This window comes from Schistocerca nitens, chromosome 7 (assembly GCF_023898315.1).
Source record: "Schistocerca nitens isolate TAMUIC-IGC-003100 chromosome 7, iqSchNite1.1, whole genome shotgun sequence".
In the NCBI taxonomy this organism is placed as follows: Eukaryota; Metazoa; Arthropoda; class Insecta; order Orthoptera; family Acrididae; genus Schistocerca; species Schistocerca nitens.
In genome coordinates, this window is record NC_064620.1 from 359,626,569 (window position 1) to 359,644,587 (window position 18,019).

Here is an 18,019-nt window from a genome sequence, read left to right on the forward strand (position 1 = left end):
GACACGTTCATACAATGTGTTCACCTGGAAAAAGCATTCGACAGTGTAAATGATGCAAGATGTTCGAAATTCTGCAAAAATAGAAGGAAAGACGGATAGCTGTAATCTGTACAAGAATAATGGGCGAATAGAAAGCAGACCATGAACGATGTCCTCGGATTGGTTCAAATGGCTCTGAGCACTATGGGACTCAACATCTTAGGTCATAAGTCCCCTAGAACTTAGAACTACTTAAACCTAACTAACCTAAGGACATCACACACACCCATGCCCGAGGCAGGATTCGAACCTGCGACCGTAGCAGTCCCGCGGTTCCGGACTGCAGCGCCAGAACCGCTAGACCACCGCGGCCGGCTGTCCTCGGATTGAAAAGGGTGTAAGACATGGATGTGGTCTATCGCCCCTAGTGTTAAATCTATACACTGAAGAAGCAATGACAGAAAGAAAAGTTCAAGCGTGGGATTAAAATTCAGAGTGCAAAGACATCAGAGATAAGATTCACTTTTGATATTGTTATCCTCAGTGAAAGTGAAGAAGAGTTACAGGACGTGTTGAAAGGGGTTACTAGTCTAATGAGTACAGAGTATGAATAGAGAGTAAAACAAAGACAGCCGAGAGAAAGCGGAACAAACACTGGTAGCAGTTACTTCTGTAAAATATCTGGGAGTATGCGTGCGGAACGATTTGAAGTGGAATGATCATATAAAATTAATTGTTGGTAAGGCGGGTACCAGGTTGAGATTCATTGGGAGAGTCCTTAGAAAATATAGTCCATCAACAAAGGAGGTGGCTTACGAAACACTCGTTCGACCTATACTTGAGTATTGCTCATCAGTGTGGGATCCGTACCAGATCGGGTTGACAGAGGAGATAGAGAAGATCCAAAGAAGAGCGGCGCATTTCGTCACAGGGTTATTTGGTAAACGTGATAGCGTTACGGAGATGTTTAGCAAACTCAAGTGGCAGACTCTGCAAGAGAGGAGCTCTGCATCGCGGTGTAGCTTGCACGCCAGGTTTCGAGAGGGTGCGTTTCTAGATGAGGTATCGAATATATTGCTTCCCTCTACTTATACCTCCTGAGGAGATCACGAATGTAAAATTAGAGAGATTCGAGCGCGCACGGAGGCTTTCAGACAGCCGTTCTTCGCGCGAACCATACGCGACTGGAACAGAAAAGGGAGGTAATGACAGTGGCACGTAAAGTGCCCTCCGCCACACACCGTTGGGTGGCTTGCGGAGTATAAATGGAGATGTAGATGAAAGAGGAAGTAGCATTAATGAGATTAGCGATAAAGTTAGCCGGCCAGGGTGGCCGAGCGGTTCTAGGCGCTACAGTCTGGAACCGCGCGACCGCTACGGTCGCAGGTTCGACTCCTGCTTCGGGCATGGATGTGTGTGATGTCCTTAGGTTAGTTAGGTTTAAGTAGTTCTAAGTTCTAGGGGACTGATGACCTCAGAAGTTAAGTCCCATAGTGCTCAGAGCCATTTTGATAAAGTTAACATGAAAATGGGGGCAACGAATTACATGAAGCTAAGGAATTCCGATACTTTGCAAGGACGGACGAAGCAAGGAGAACATAAAAAGCAGATTTGCACATGCAGAGAGGGCATTCGTGGGGAAGAGGAGTCTGTGAGTGTCAAACAGCGGCCATATTCTGAGGAAAAAAATTTCTGAAAACGTTCGTTTGTAGGAGAGCATTTTATGGTAGTGGGTCATGTGGTGTCGGGAAATAAGAAAAGAGAAGGATCGAAGTGTTTGAGATGTGGTGCTACGGGAGGATGTTGAAGGGATGAGTTAAGGAATGGCAAAGTTCTTATCAGAATCGATGAAGAAGAGTACATCTGAAAACAAGAAGGAATAAGATAATAAGCCGTGTCTTAAGACATCAGAGAATTATACTCATGGTACCAGACGAAGGTGTAGAGGGTGAAGACTGTAGAGAAGGCAGATACTGGACTACATTCAGCAAGTAATTGCAGACGTCGTAGGCAACAGCTACTCTGCAATGAGGTTGCCAGAACAGAGAAATTCGTGGCATGCTGAATCAAACCAGTCACCGTTGGGAGTCCCCCCCCCCCGACAAGAAAAGGTTATTTGTAAACCTGTAAAAATCTGAAAACGGGAGTTTAGGATTACAGATATGAGTGACCTGGGTGTCTCTGCGAAATGCAGGGTAGAAAGTGTTTTAGTTTATTCTACTGCTTATTACTGTAGAGGTTATGCTCATATTTGCCCTTTATATGGGGCATTTAGGGGCGTTATGAAGCTCTCAAGAATTTAACATTTTCGGATTTTGGTAAGACATATACTTAACAGACATATGAGTTTTGTTTCATTCGTCCTGATATGAGTACCACTAACTTGAGTGGCATTTGGGAATACGCAGTGCGAAGATTTTGTGCGTTGATTTTTTCGAAAAAGTACGATAAGCGAATTCATGTACCACACAGGGACACGAAACTTGGCGTATTGTTGCAACCTGCAGGCTCATACACTGTGGCTGTTTGCAGCATGGACAGGTAGGAAAAACTTCAAGGTTCGGTTTACGAAGATAATTATTATTTACTGCAGGTGTATTACCTTCTGGACAACACTTTCAACCAAAAAGTCGTGCTGCAACCTGTTTGGTGATGAAAGAAAAGTTATAGTTTTGGGTGAGTACATTACCATCAGAACTATACATAAGATGTACAAAAGGCAATGTACAGAAGTAATACCTATGAAAGTATGAGTTATGTCTACGCACTTGCTGCTGAGCGTTGATTACCAGAGGGTTCAGAAACACATGATAGCCTTCCTTACCGAGACAAATGACTCCCTGGAGAGGGGGAAGAACCCCCCGGCGGTGATTCGCAGCGGTCGCTGCGCGCGGTGCATCAGAAGCAGCAGCGATCTTTTCATGGACAGGGGGCACTCCTGCAGTGACGTCACCGCGTCATACGCTGCCAGGGCCACGTTTTCGCTCTGCAACAGTGTACCACTTTCAGAACGCAATTCACTGCGACTTTTTACGATAGTGTGGTTCATAATAGTCTAAACATAAAAATGTCATGTATTTTGTGAGTTAAAATAAAAAACTGTGCTAAATTAGGGTAAAAGCTTTAGAAGCTACTAAATCCTCTGTTCAGTACTGTAAGTATCGTGCTGGAAGCACGGCATTTTAGATATCTTACTGTTGTGTCCCTTCAGCCAGAAGACTTGTTTCATACAGCTCTTCATGCTATTCTAACCATTTTTATCTCCGAATAACTACTGTAATCTACATCCATTTGAACCTAGTTACGGTATTCATTTCTTGGTCTCCTTTTACAACTTTTGTCTCCCACATTTCTCTCCAATACTAAATTAACGATTCCTGTATGTCTCACAACGGGCCACATTAGTTGATCTCTACGTTTAGTTAAGTTTTGCCACAAATTTATTTTTTCCCTAATTCTGCTCAGTACCTTCTACTTAGTTACACGATCTATCCATCTAATCTTCAGCATAACTCTGCAGTACCACATTTACTTATTAGTCCATGATTATTACTCACAGCAGTGCAGCTCGTGATATAAAATGGGACATGCCGGTGGATTACAAATGACGGACGCAGGGTACAGTTATATGTATCTTATGAGACCCTGAGATGTATTTAGTTTTATGCGAAGCAAGGAATGAAAGGAGTTTAATTTTGAAATGTCACGAGTACTTCAGTATGCAACATTTACCCTCGAGCAGAGTGTAAACTAATATTACACTTCTAGAGCAAAAATGATTCTTAGCTGGGGGCTTGAATCTGCGCAATTCTTATTTCAGAGAGTACTCTAACGAATGAGTCGTCTGAACGTGTTTCACGGATTCAGTCTGTCAATATGGGACCACAGGAAATTGTGGATCTTAAACTATCTCCGGCTCAGTGTCGTAGTCGCTCAGGAAAATGACTGAATAAGGCAGTTAAATGATAACGAGTTGAAATAATAGACACCATTGAAACATAATCACAACATTTTGAGATGAGAACTCTTTCACGAAAAAAGGAATCAACTTTCAACCTAACTAAGAGTTAGTTCTAGAATGACACCAAGAAATTAGAATCATATGTGAGTTGTATGTAAGTAAACATTGTAATGAAAAGAGTAACCTTAGTTGGTAGCGACAGTTACACAAAAAAAATTGTATTTCGATAAAACTGTAGTGGGTAATACATTCTAGTGTGAGAAAAACAGCGAAATTCACAAATAGAATTCCAGAAGGGAAACATTTTTCTGTATGTAGTACTGAAGTAAATATAGTTGGGATAAGGATCAAACAACACAGCTAAGAGTTATTCGAAAATTAGCAAGGAAAATGAATATCCTGTCAAGTGATAGTTTTATCTCTATGGATCTCCTATTTTATTCCGTAAACATCTTTTTTGTAATTTATGAGACCTTCAAGAAACATATTATGTATACCGTTTCACACCTATAGTAGGTAATAAAAAATTAAAAATGAACGCTGTAAATGTGAACAATTGTTGCAAACCAATGTGTATATCATCAGATTGTTTCTCTTAATTATATATTTAAGAGGATAAGATTAACATAGGCCCAACTTCACTACCATTCTAAGGAGTGTGACATTTATTTATTTACCGATTTACTGCTTATTTAGCCTCACTGGATTAGGGCCTTAAGACCCTCTCTTATATGTGACCAGGAAAAATACATTCAGAAAAATATTACAAAACAATCACAGTAATAACACTTGGCATTCTTAATGAAAGTAATAACTGGCAATAATAATAATATTAATAATAATAATAATAGCACAACTGTAAGTAGTCACTATGATCTTGCCTCATCACTTTCTGAGTACTATTGAATAACCAGTGGAATAATGATCCTATTGGAAGACAATATATATATGCTTCCGTTTAAAGGACTCTGATTGAAAACTGGGGTACCTGCAGCTTATTCTACCTTCCACAGCATCCTCAAAAATTGTACCAAACATTGTGGCCTGTGGACATATTCCCGTTCTTTTTAACTCGCAACTCACCTCTCGCTACCACAAGCTACCCTACCTGATGAAGGCGTCAAGAAACGTCTCGATGTTGTTCAAGATCGGCATCTTTGATATACGTAATAAAAATAACAGCCATCTGGTGTGCATAGCTGTCTTGGAATCCGGTTTTGGTACCCAAAAACCAATTTTTTTGAAGTGTTTCTCCATTACGGATAAAGATTTTTGAAAACGGGAAGATGAAACTTCTGGATAAAAAGCTAGAGAAAGAATCTGAATAATTTTCTGCTATTATTTATTTAGATATCCGCCGCTAACGGAGAAAAAATGATGAGAAACCTGTTTTCGAGTTTTTTCAGGAACCGCCCATGAACTAAATGGTGCCTCCAAAAGCCCCTTAAGGGCACCGTAGACCACATCTAAGGGAAAAAGAAGCAACCTATTTGCTCCATTTCCTGAGCTGGAGGATGTTTGTAATATTCAAAACTTGACCCTGTACAGTTAAAGTAAAATGGATCTTCTGTTAATTACACAAATGGTGCCTAGCACAAGGGCTATCCAAATCACTTTCCCAGATAAAATACGGTTTTTTCCGAGGCATGTTTGGAACACACTGGTAGCGCATGCAGTCGCATGTGTACCGATACAACTCATGAAACTGATGTTCTCTCTCAGGAAACCACTGAGTGCCCTTCTTCGTGCATCGAATTTTTCTACACCTTTCCTGTATTCTTGGTAGTAAGATATACATATATAAATATACTTCTTTTTTCATCTGTCGTAGCAACAAAATGATTTTTATATATGAAACTTACATAAGATTTCCTTTATCGAATAGGGCGAAATTTTTGTGGTTTAGTGTTGTTGTTGTTGTTGTGGTCTTCAGTCCTGAGACTGGTTTGATGCAGCTCTCCATGCTACTCTATCCTGTGCAAGCTTCTTCATCTCCCAGTACCTACTGCAACCTACATTCTTCTGAATCTGCTTAGTGTATTGATCTCTTGGTCTCCCTCTACGATTTTTATCCTCCACGCTGCCCTCCAATGCTAAATTTGTGATCCCTTGATGCCTCAAAACATGTCCTACCAACCGATCCCTTCTTCTAGTCAAGTTGTGCCACAAACTTCTCTTCTCCCCAATCCTATTCAATACCTCCTCATTAGTTACGTGATCTACCCACCTTATCTTCAGCATTCTTCTGTAGCACCACATTTAGAAATCTTCTATTCTCTTCTTGTCCAAACTGGTTATCGTCCATGTTTGACTTCCATACATGGCTACACTCCATACAAATACTTTCAGAAACGACTTCCTGACACTTAAATCTATACTCGATGTTAACAAATTTCTCTTCTTCAGAAACGATTTCCTTGCCATTGCCAGTCTACATTTTATATCCTCTCTACTTCGACCATCATCAGTTATTTTACTCCCTAAATAGCAAAACTCCTTTACGACTTTAAGTCTCTCATTTCCTAATCTAATCCCCTCAGCATCACCCGATTTAATTTGACTACATTCCATTATCCTCGTTTTGCTTTTGTTGATGTTCATCTTATATCCTCCTTTCAAGACACTGTCCATTCCGTTCAACTGCTCTTCCAAGTCCTTTGCTGTCTCTGACAGAATTACAATGTCATCGGCGAACCTCAAAGTTTTTACTTCTTCTCCATGAATTTTAATACCTACTCCGAATTTTTCTTTTGTTTCCTTTACTGCTTGCTCAATATACAGATTGAATAACATCGGGGAGAGGCTACAACCCTGTCTCACTCCTTTCCCAACCGCTGCTTTCCTTTCATGCCCCTCGACTCTTATAACTGCCATCTGGTTTCTGTACAAATTGTAAATAGCCTTTCGCTCCCTGTATTTTACCCCTGCCACCTTCAGAATTTGAAAGAGAGTATTCCAGTTAACGTTGTCAAAAGCTTTCTCTAAGTCTACAAATGCTAGAAACGTAGGTTTGCCTTTTCTTAATCATTCTTCTAAGATAAGTCGTAAGGTTAGTATTGCCTCACGTGTTCCAACATTTCTACGGAATCCAAACTGATCTTCCCCGAGGTCCGCTTCTACCAGTTTTTCCATTCGTCTGTAAAGAATTCGTGTTAGTATTTTGCAGCTGTGACTTATTAAACTGATAGTTCGGTAATTTTCACATCTGTCAACACCTGCTTTCTTTGGTATTGGAATTATTATATTCTTCTTGAAGTCTGAGGGTATTTCGCCTTTCTCATACATCTTGCTCACCAGATGGTAGAGTTTTGTCATGACTGGCTCTCCCAAGGCCATCAGTAGTTCTAATGGAATGTTGTCTACTCCCGGGGCCTTGTTTCGACTCAGGTCTTTCAATGCTCTGTCAAACTCTTCACGCAGTATCGTATCTCCCATTTCATCTTCATCTACATCCTCTTCCATTTCCATAATATTGTCCTCAAGTACATCGCCCTTGTATAGACCCTCTATATACTCCTTCCACCTTTCTGCCTTCCCTTCTTTGCTTAGAACTGGGTTGCCATCTGAGCTCTTGATATTCATACAAGTTGTTCTCTTCTCTCCAAAGGTCTCTTTAATTTTCCTGTAGGCAGTATCTATCTTACCCCTAGTGAGACAAGCCTCTACATCCTTACATTTGTCCTCTAGCCATCCCTGCTTAGCCATTTTGCACTTTCTGTCGATCTCATTTTTGAGACGTTTGTATTCCCTTTTGCCTGCTTCATTCACTGCATTTTTATATTTTCTCCTTTCATCAATTAAATTCAATATTTCTTCTGTTACCCAAGGATTTCTTTTAGCCCTCGTCTTTTTACCTACTTGATCCTCTGCTGCCTTCACTACTTCATCCCTCAGAGCTACCCATTCTTCTTCTACTGTATTTCTTTCCCCCATTCCTGTCAATTGTTCCCTAATGCTCTCCCTGAAACTCTGTACAACCTCTGGTGCTTTCAGTTTATCCAGGTCCCATCTCCTTAAATTCCTACCTTTTTGCAGTTTCTTCAGTTTCAATCTGCAGTTCATAACCAATAGATTGTGGTCAGAATCCACATCTGCCCCTGGAAATGTCTTACAATTTAAAACCTGGTTCCTAAATCTCTGTCTTACCATTATATAATCTATCTGATACCTATTAGTATCTCCAGGATTCTTCCAGGTATACAACCTTCTTTTATGGTTCTTGAACCAAGTGTTAGCTATGATTAAGTTATGCTCTGTGCAAAATTCTACAAGGCGACTTCCTCTTTCATTTCTTCCCCCCAATCCATATTCACCTACTATGTTTCCTTCTCTCCCTTTTCCTACTGACGAATTCCAGTCACCCATGACTATGAAATTTTCGTCTCCCTTCACAACCTGAATAATTGATTTTATCTTGTCATACATTTCATCAATTTCTTCATCATGTGCAGAGCTAGTTGGCATATAAACTTGTACTACTGTAGTAGGCATGGACTTTGTGTCTATCTTGGCCACAATAATGCGTTCACTATGCTGTTTGTAGTAGCTAACCCGCACTCCTATTTTTTTATTCATTATTAAACCTACTGCTGCATTACCCTTATTTGATTTTGTATTCATAACCCTGTAATCACCTGACCAAAAGTCTTGTTCCTCCTGCCAGCGAACTTCACTAACTCCCACTATATCTAACTTTAACCTATCCATTTCCCTTTTTAAATTTTCTAACCTACCTGCCCGATTAAGGGATCTGACATTCCACCCTCCGATCCGTAGAATGCCAGTGTTCTTTCTCCTGATAACGACGTCCTCTTGAGTAGTCCCCGCCCGGAGATCCGAATGGGGGACTATTTTACCTCCGGAATATTTTACCCAAGAGGACGCCATCATCATTTAATTATACAGTAAAGCTGCATGTCTTCGGGAAACATTACGGCTGTAGTTTCCCCTTGGTTTCAGCCGTTCGCAGTACCAGCACAGCAGGGCCGTTTTGGTTAATGTTACAAGGCCAGATCAGTCAATCATCCAGACTGTTGCCCCTGCAACTACTGAAAAGGCTGCTGCCCCTCTTCAGGAACCACCTGTTTGTCTGGCCTCTCAACAGATGCCCCTCCGTTGTGGTTGCACCTACGGTACGGCCATCTGTATCGCTGAGGCACGCAAGCCTCCCCACCAACGGCAAGGTCCATGGTTCATGGAGGAAGTGTTATAAACAAAATATTTAAGGTGTAATCTGTATTTTAAGAAATCAAATACATTCAGATACTAGATGTGAAACATGGTCGTTGAAACTACAAGGCGTGCATTTTCATGCATTGCAGTATATATCTGTCACTACACAATGAAATATGTGCTGAATGGTGTCTTGGTGGTGAAGCAACCACGTGCTACTGTACCTCGCATGTTCCCCAATGAAAAACTCACTTCTGTAATGAGGTTATCTCCAAAATAGCAGTAAACAAAGAGCTCCGCAAGCATTGCAAACAAGTAGCAGCCAAACTTCCCGGTCTGTTGCAGTCCGTTTGCACTCTGTAAAACAGCTAGTATTAAACATAAGAAGTGCAATTACCACATAGACCACCAATTATATATTATCAACGTTCTAGAAGTTGCTTTAGCCCTTAGAGCAGAGTTAACAGTGTACAGGATCGATACATAAGAATGAAACCGCTAATTTGAAAACATCAAATTACATCTTTAAATACGTTACTATTCATGTCATTGTTTCATCTGATCTTTTATTGTATCTGACCAGGCTACCATCTTGAACTTCCGTCTACGAATCATTTCGAACTGAACACAGAATCTGACGCACTGTGGCAGAAAAACGTACAGGGTGAAGCGAAATTCGCGCACTCGGGCTTCGCAGCGCGGCTCCTCACATGCCAGCGGTAAAAAAATGTCTGTCGCAAAATTTCGTCTAGCGAGGGCATCCGGCAGAAAAATGGACGTTAAAGAGTGGCAATCTGGCAACACTATAACCACATTAATGGTACCTATCTCTGACAGAGCAAATTCGTTGTGCTTCACAGTTGGTGCAGTGGATAGAGTTTTGGGTTAGCATACAGGAGGTCGTGGGTTCGATCCTGGCTTGGGGCGCATTCGTTTTGTTTGCTAATTTCATTCTGACGTTTCATACTATAATAGACGCCGTTTCTTAGGTTACATGTATCCTAAATTTACTCTGAACGTAACAAGTATGTGGTTAGACAAATAAGAAATAGACAGTTGAAGCAAATGATCTGTCATAGGACAGAATAACTACAAAAAATATCAATTTCGAGATGCTAAAGATGCGCCTGTTCCATGTAATGCTCATTACCCCTCTGACAGATATTGTTCTCCATGATTCATACCAACATCGCTAATTGTGATCTCTTCTGTTTCACTGTTACCTGTGTCCCTAACGGTAATAGACGTGATGTTCCCGTAGTCCCATCGATAGAATAATAATAATAATAGCAATCCATTAAAAAACGTACTAAACAGCATGCTGTTACCAGACTCAGTGCTGAAAGGCATGGGACTATGGTGATAATACATACAAATAGTAACCAAATTTGGACATTATTCGCAAAGCACATTGGTAGTCCGAATGGTAACGTAAGGCCCTAACGAAATGTGTGGATCTGAACGAGGCGAGAATAATGGCTGTTACTAATCTTTGGGACCATTGGAGGAGGGTACATAGAAAACAGGTTTCGCATCTAGTGGATGAGGTAATTGTGAAACCCCATGACATGAAAAGGCTTCTTTCAAAGCTGACCAATCTCCCATTTCTACGATTATAGTATGTAAGTGCAAGTGTTTTCTAGAGGAGCTGCTGCAATCTCTGTTAACGATTAAGCTGCCAGATACCATACCACCTGACAACATTTACGAAATAAAAAACATAGACTTCAATGGAGGATTGAACCATCGACCTGCTGCATGCTAACCCAAAACGTTATCCTGTGCACCAACTAAACAGGACAAGGACTGTGTGCTGACATGAGGTTACAGTGTTGCCAGATTGCCATTCTTTCATGTCCATGTTCTGCCGGATGTTCTCGCCGCACGAAATTTTGTGAGAGACATGTTTTTATCGCTTGCATGTGAGGAGTTGCGCTGCGAAGACTGAGTGCGCGAATTTCGCTTCACCCTGTATAGTTACAGTTGTAATAATAACGGTGATGATAATAATAATAACAGTAATACAGTATAATATAATGGAGATTATGAAAGTGGATGGATGGATGGATGGATGGAAGAAAACTAGTGGTATGGACATACGAGTATAAGAAGAATACACGAAACAAGAATACTGAAACTGTTACTAGGCTGAGTGTGGGAAATGTAGAGAATAAAAAGAAGAAGAGGATGATCGATGATTACCTGATTACAAAATTTGTAAATGAGAAGATGTGATGCAGATGAACTACCTGGAGGAACAACTTGAAGAGGTAGTTTTTGGTATTTGTGTAATACTCATTGTAATGACTTCCGAAGGTATCACTGTATTGGACAGACACCAGAGTTTCAACTGTGAACCATTTACTTCAACAAATATAAATGGCAATCTGACATTAAGGGTCACAATAGTATTGCTGAAATTAAAATTCGAACCAGATGGCTCTGAGTACTATAGGACTTAACATCTATGGTCATCAGTCCCCTAGAACTTAGAACTACTTAAACCTAACTAACCTAAGGACATCACACAACACCCAGTCATCACGAGGCAGAGAAAATCCCTGACCCCGCCGGGAATCGAACCCGGGAACCCGGGCGTGGTAAGCGAGAACGCTACCGCACGACCACGAGCTGCAGACTTCGAACCAGATACATGGTCTGGAAAAAAGAGGACTGCAGATACAAAAAGTCAAGAAGAGAACGGATGGTTTAGCTAATGGAGAGACATTGGTGGATAAACTCTGATAGTGAGACAGAACTGTTTATTTTTTTATATATATAATGAACTAACAGAAGTGAGATATACCGAGAGGGAAGAAAGTAGTAATCAGAACGAACTTAGTCTTCTTTTGAGCACAAACTGATTATAGAACATAAATAATTTGCCTGGAATTTGAAACTTCCTGGCAGATTAAAGCCCTATGCCGGACCGGGAAGCGAACTCGAGACCTTTGCCTTTTGCAGAAAAGTGCTCCACCATCTGATCCATCCACGCGCGACTCAAGACCCTTTCTCAGAGCTTTACTTCCGCCAGTACCTCGTCTCCTACCTTCCGAACTCCACAGAAGCTCTCCTGTGAATCTTGCAAGACAACCACTTCCGGAAGAAACGAGCGTGAGTCGTGGTAGGGTAGCTCTGAAGCAAAGCAATTGCCTGCGAAAGGCAAAGGTCCCGAGGTCGAGTCTGTGTGCGGAACACAGTTCTAATATGTCAGGAAGTTTCATATCAGCGCACACTCCGCTGCAGAGTGAAATTTTCATTTTGCAAACATCCCCCAGCCCGTGGCTAAGCCGTGTTCCACAATATCCTTTCTTCCAGAAGTGCTAGTCTTGGAAGGTTCGCTGGAGAGTTTTTGTGAGGGTTGAAAGGTAGGAGACGACGTACTGCAGGAAGTACAGCTGTGAGGACGGGTCGTGAGTCATGCGTAGGTAGCTCAGATGGTAGAGCACTTGCCCGCGAAAGGCAAGAATTCCGAGATCGAGTTTCGGTCCGGCACAGAGTTTTAATCTGCCTGGAAGTTTCATATGGGGGCACACTCCTCTGCAGAGTGAAAATTTCGTTCTCGAATTTGTTTGAGTTAAGTTATCTGAGAATTTATCCGCCTTGGGCCGTTTCTTTACGTTACTAAATAACGTAAATGAAGGGTTGACTTAATATGTGGTCTACTACTGTGTACATGAGATTGGAAACGATTCGTATTATTCATGTTTCGTTCAAATCGGTAAAATGGATGCCATGTAAATTCTTACTTTTGGGTGATTTTTTGCCAACTAGAATCATCTACAATGATGGAACTTATGGGAAGACCTCTTTGTTTTCAAATGTTAATAAATGAATAGTGGAATAGTAAAGTTGCTTTTCTTCTGTTCAAGGTGACCTGTGTAGTGGATGATAGAAAATTAAACCACAAAAGAAACTCAGAAAATGCTCAGTATGCTAACAGACTTTCAGATTTATGAAATACTTGATACCACGATTCGATCTTAGTAGTAAGGTATTTTATTTACTAAGAAAAAATAATCAGTGGGTCCTGATAAGATGCATGCCACGTTTTTTGTAGAATGCAAGATAAATGCAAAAGATCGAAACAAATGTTCAATCGTTTTAATAAGAATTCAATATATTTAATGTTCTAATTTGTTACTGATGAGTCGATCGCGCTCCTGCGTGCCACAAACGAAACAGACAAAGCATTTGATGGGACCCTGTGCAGTTACCCAAGAAAGACGAAGTCTGTAAGATTATGATCGCTGTTTCCTGAAAGCAAAAATATTCTGTGGACTGTTTTTCTTGCAAAGCTCTTCAAGGCCAACTGGATGCAAAAACGAGTGAAAAGAGGAAATATCATGAAACATAAATTTTTATCCCACGTCCTTTCACGGCGGGAAATACGAAGGATTGGAAGCACAAATTGATATAATACCATTTTACAAGATATAGCGCCACCTGATTCCTATCTATTACCTCGCCTAAAGTAATTTGTCTCTGGAAATTGTGTCCAGATTTTTGTTTAACGGTTACCAACATGTGTAGTATAGAGCTCTTAACATATTTACTCAGCCGGCCGGAGTGGCCGCGCGGTTAAAGGCGCTTCAGTCTGGAACCGCACGACCGCTACGGTCGCAGGTTCGAATCCTGCCTCGGGCATGGATGTGTGTGATGTCCTTAGGTTATTTAGGTTTAAGTAGTTCTAAGTTCTAGGGGACTTATGACCACAGCAGTTGAGTCCCATAGTGCTCAGAGCCATTTGAACGATATTTACTCTTATCGCTTAATTTCACTACATTTCAGAATTTATTCACACTGTAGCAGACCAACATGCTCACTTTAATTATTAAATTTGTATTTCCTGTCAGCATTTAGCAATCCCTTAAATAACCAACCTAACATCGTGTGCCCTAATGAGCAGCAGTAGCCTGAAATCATTTAAGATAAATATGCAGATGACCTATGGAATATCCAATTAGAAAAGTAGCTAGTCTAGAAAGTAGAATAAAAAATCAGCAGTTCATGGATAACAATACAGGAGAGCCAGTGTGTAGTAGCCAGTCTCAGTTAGTACAGTTGTACTATACTTTCACTCACCGTGGCAATTTGAAACATCTGGAAGCAAATGGCCGCACCGATAGCTAGACTCTGTGCCAGCAGCATCGCACCTAGGCTCCTCTCCAACAAGTCAGCGTTCCTGTCAAAACACACATCAGAGGAGACATTGTCAAAAGTCGATCAAGGAGTATAATAGAATTCCACAGTACTTAACAAAATCCGCTCGAGGAAAATCTAATATCCTTATGTCTTTCACATATTTCATTTACACGATCCGTTTTAAAAATTTGTAACACCAAGGTAGGTGCTGCGAGGTGAAAAGTATTTCACACCACAGGTTAGCTTCACTGAGAAACACAAATGATGTATGACTTTAAGATTGCAGCGCTGGGTGAGGTTCCCCGTTCTGTAATCAGAGTTTCGACTCGTAAATGTTTTGACGTTAGTCGGTGATGTGCAAATTATGGAAGGACAACGAATAGAGAGGAAATCAAGTATCTATCCCAAAGATATAAAAAAAAAGTTAAAAACAAAATTCTCACTGCCGGCCGCGGTGGTCTCGCGGTTCTAGGCGCGCAGTCCGGCACCGTGCGACCGCTACGGTCGCAGGTTCGAATCCTGCCTCGGGCATGGATGTGTGTGATGTCCTTAGGTTAGTTAGGTTTAAGTAGTTCTAAGTTCTAGGGGACTGATGACCTCAGATGTTAAGTCCCATAGTGCTCAGAGCCATTTGAACCATTTTGAAAATTCTCACTGACGATATCAGTAAATGTATTATTACGAGCAGGTACACGGGACGGTTTCTGGCGCAAAGTAGGTCACTGATGAAGTCATCGACGAATCATTGGATTTTCCCCATTCCTTGCATGACAAAGGCCAATTCTCCTATGTAGAAAATGTCGGGATATTCAAAATCTGGCGGAAAGTTTGAATTTTATTTAGTTGTAGCACTTTTCAACTATTTATTTATTTCATAATTTCATTCTAAGATTTAAAGGGTTTGACAGACACTTTGGTTGAAATTTTGGCTTAAAGGAAGTGGTGCACTACAGCATTTGAGACTTCAGTGAGCCATGCCGAAAGTTTATGGCAGGTATTAGTCCATTAGAATTGTAGTTAACTTCACCCGGGACAGAATTTTGTGGCACAAACATGACGATGCTTGGCCATTTCATTTTGCCTGATACCCTTTTTCTATACATGACGGTCGAAGTCTCAAGTTAATGTTTAGGACAGGGATGCAATAGCTACATCCGATTTTTGGAAAAGGACGTTACTCATACCTTGTGGCCACACAACAACCACCTCACACCTGATTGTCGTTTTCCTGAAGAAGAGAGAATTATCCAGTAAATTGTAGTGCTGTGCAATATGCCCGAAGACTACTGTGTTGTGTAAAAGTAAGTTTTTCCTTCCTGTTGACGAATTATGGAGACTTAACGTTCCTTGAAACAGCGTCGTTGCCTCCTACTGGCTGAACAAAACACGAGCGTATATGGTAGCGTCGATATCCTGGACTGCGACTGGTTAAAACTCTCGAGGCAGAAGCTCTGTTGTTAGTGTGCGGAGTCGGCTGATGTCCACAGCCGAGCGTGGTCGCAACGTTGGCGGTCTGGGCAGAAATCTGTTCACTGCTCGGTTTATGTATTAAGAGCACCCTTTGTTGAGAAAGTGATTCATAACAATAAAGAAGCGTCGGGCCGCCCATAACTGACCGAGGTCGTGAGTGTTAAGTCACTGTATAATACTGTGAAAGTGAATTAATCTTCCTGCTTATTTATGTTAAAATTTGTGTTTAGGATACTCTGTTATAAGCTATGGTTGATACCATTGTGATTCACGAATGTCCAGTACTAATCTATACATGACTGATATGTTTTGCGATACTTGGTGTGTAACGTTAACAGTGATGTGTCAAAAAGTACAGAACTGAATAGAAAGGCATCCGTAGAAAGGAAATTTTTTGTCCCTCTCTTCAAAGGGTAGTTCCATACATTCCTTCGGTCATCAGTTGTAGCACCACTTTATGAACGTAGCAACGACCAAACAAAATTTCCGGCAGCGAGAGTGACTTCCTTAAAAGACGCTATTTTAGTCCTATAGAAAAACTCTATAGATGTTTCTCCAGCTACAGCCCTCACGTTTACAATTAGGCTGTTACAAGCAGTTGCCGGGGTATGGCTTATACATAGATGGTATTTAATACATGGCATCTATTGCATGGATGATTTTGCGTGATTGTGATGGCGAACAATATTGTAGAAAAAGTGAACAGTGAACTTGCAGCAACAGTGCCTTTATTGCCAGAACAGTGATAGTAACGGACAGTTACTTTCGACAGATGCAGTAAGAGCACGCGTTTCTGACATTGGCAGTTGTTTGCCGTGGCTTAAATTGAGCAATATTTCAGTGACAGTTGTTTCATTGACAGCCAACGATGTCGTAACTCTACGTCAGGCATTTGGAGTGTTGTAGATGGTAATGTGGGGTGTTAAGTAAGAGGCACGCTAAGAAGGGAAGACCCAAAAACTCCCGTTATGAGTCATGAATGCCATCGAAACGGACGACATGGCCGTGTGTGGCATGTGGCAGCAGGAATTTTAGTACGCTATTCACTTTATAGCAGGCAGACAATTCTTCTCACCACTAGGAGCAGCTGGCAACATGAGCAGAAGTCCACAAATAACATGGTGGAGCGAAGTCAGCCTATGTGGCTGACACCAGGCAGCCGAGACATCGTACATAGCATGGCAGGCTGATCTGATTTTATCTGTATTAAGAACCTGGGAGCATAGCACGGCACGGCGCCATACCACGGAGTTGCGAACATCAGTGCGTGACCTTAGGGCCCTACCACACTGCTGGCCGCTCTGCTGGCAGCACTCAGGGGTGGCAGTACGAGAAGCCAACGGAGGTCCTAGAGGAATGCCTTCAGGGTTCGCTCAGCAGAAGAGGTAGAAACTTTGTGTGTAGTTCGAAGTAGAAAGAAATTGCTGCTAAGAAATTCTAGGTACTTCATTTCACTGCTGACTTTGACATAAACTGGTTATTTGACCCGATTTATAATGATTTAAGAAATTACAATGTTATATTTTACACTATCCTGAGAACGTCATTGCGTTCATTTGGCGAGTTGTTGTAGATCACCCGATATCAACTGACAAAAAAGAACACTTTTTTAAGGAAAGTAATCTAACCAGAGAAAAGAGTTTCGCTGTTTGTGTAATCGGTAGATTATTATTCATTTTCTGCAGTGTTATTTATAGTTTTAATTGTATCTGTGAAGTATACATGGAGGTGATTTTCAATTTGTATTTTAAAAGTTTGTTACTACGAGGTGCATTCAAGTTCTAAGGCCTCCGATTTTTTTTCTAATTAACTACTCACCCGAAATCGATGAAACCGGCGTTACTTCTCGACGTAATCGCCCTGCAGACGTACACATTTTTCACAACGCTGACGCCATGATTCCATGTCAGCGGCGAAGGCTTCTTTAGGAGTCTGTTTTGACCACTGGAAAATCGCTGAGGCAATAGCAGCACGGCTGGTGAATGTGCGGCCACGGAGAGTGTCTTTCATTGTTGGAAAAAGCCAAAAGTCACTAGGAGCCAGGTCAGGTGAGTAGGGAGCATGAGGAATCACTTCAAAGTTGTTATCACGAAGAAACTGTTGCGTAACGTTAGCTCGATGTACAGGTGCGTTGTCTTGTTGAAACAGCACACGCGCAGCCCTTCCCTACCGTTTTTGTTTCAGTGCAGGAAGGAATTTGTTCTTCAAAACATTTTCGTAGGATGCACCTGTTACCGTAGTGCCCTTTGGAACGCAATGGGTAAGGATTACGCCCTCGCTGTCCCAGAACAT

General features: G+C 41.3%; 1 protein-coding gene across 1 annotated transcript in view; it reads right to left on the minus strand.

The window, feature by feature from the left end:
* LOC126195626 (odorant receptor Or2-like) overlaps positions 1 to 18,019 on the minus strand; it is a 66,120-nt gene that overhangs the window by 6,488 nt on the left and 41,613 nt on the right. Inside the window, exons 3-5 of the mRNA XM_049934252.1 lie at positions 14,198 to 14,297; positions 9,365 to 9,469; positions 2,804 to 2,965 (exon numbers count right to left, since the gene is read on the minus strand). Of these exons, the coding sequence (XP_049790209.1) occupies positions 2,804 to 2,965; positions 9,365 to 9,469; positions 14,198 to 14,297 (367 nt within the window). The remainder of the gene's footprint in view (positions 1 to 2,803; positions 2,966 to 9,364; positions 9,470 to 14,197; positions 14,298 to 18,019) is intronic.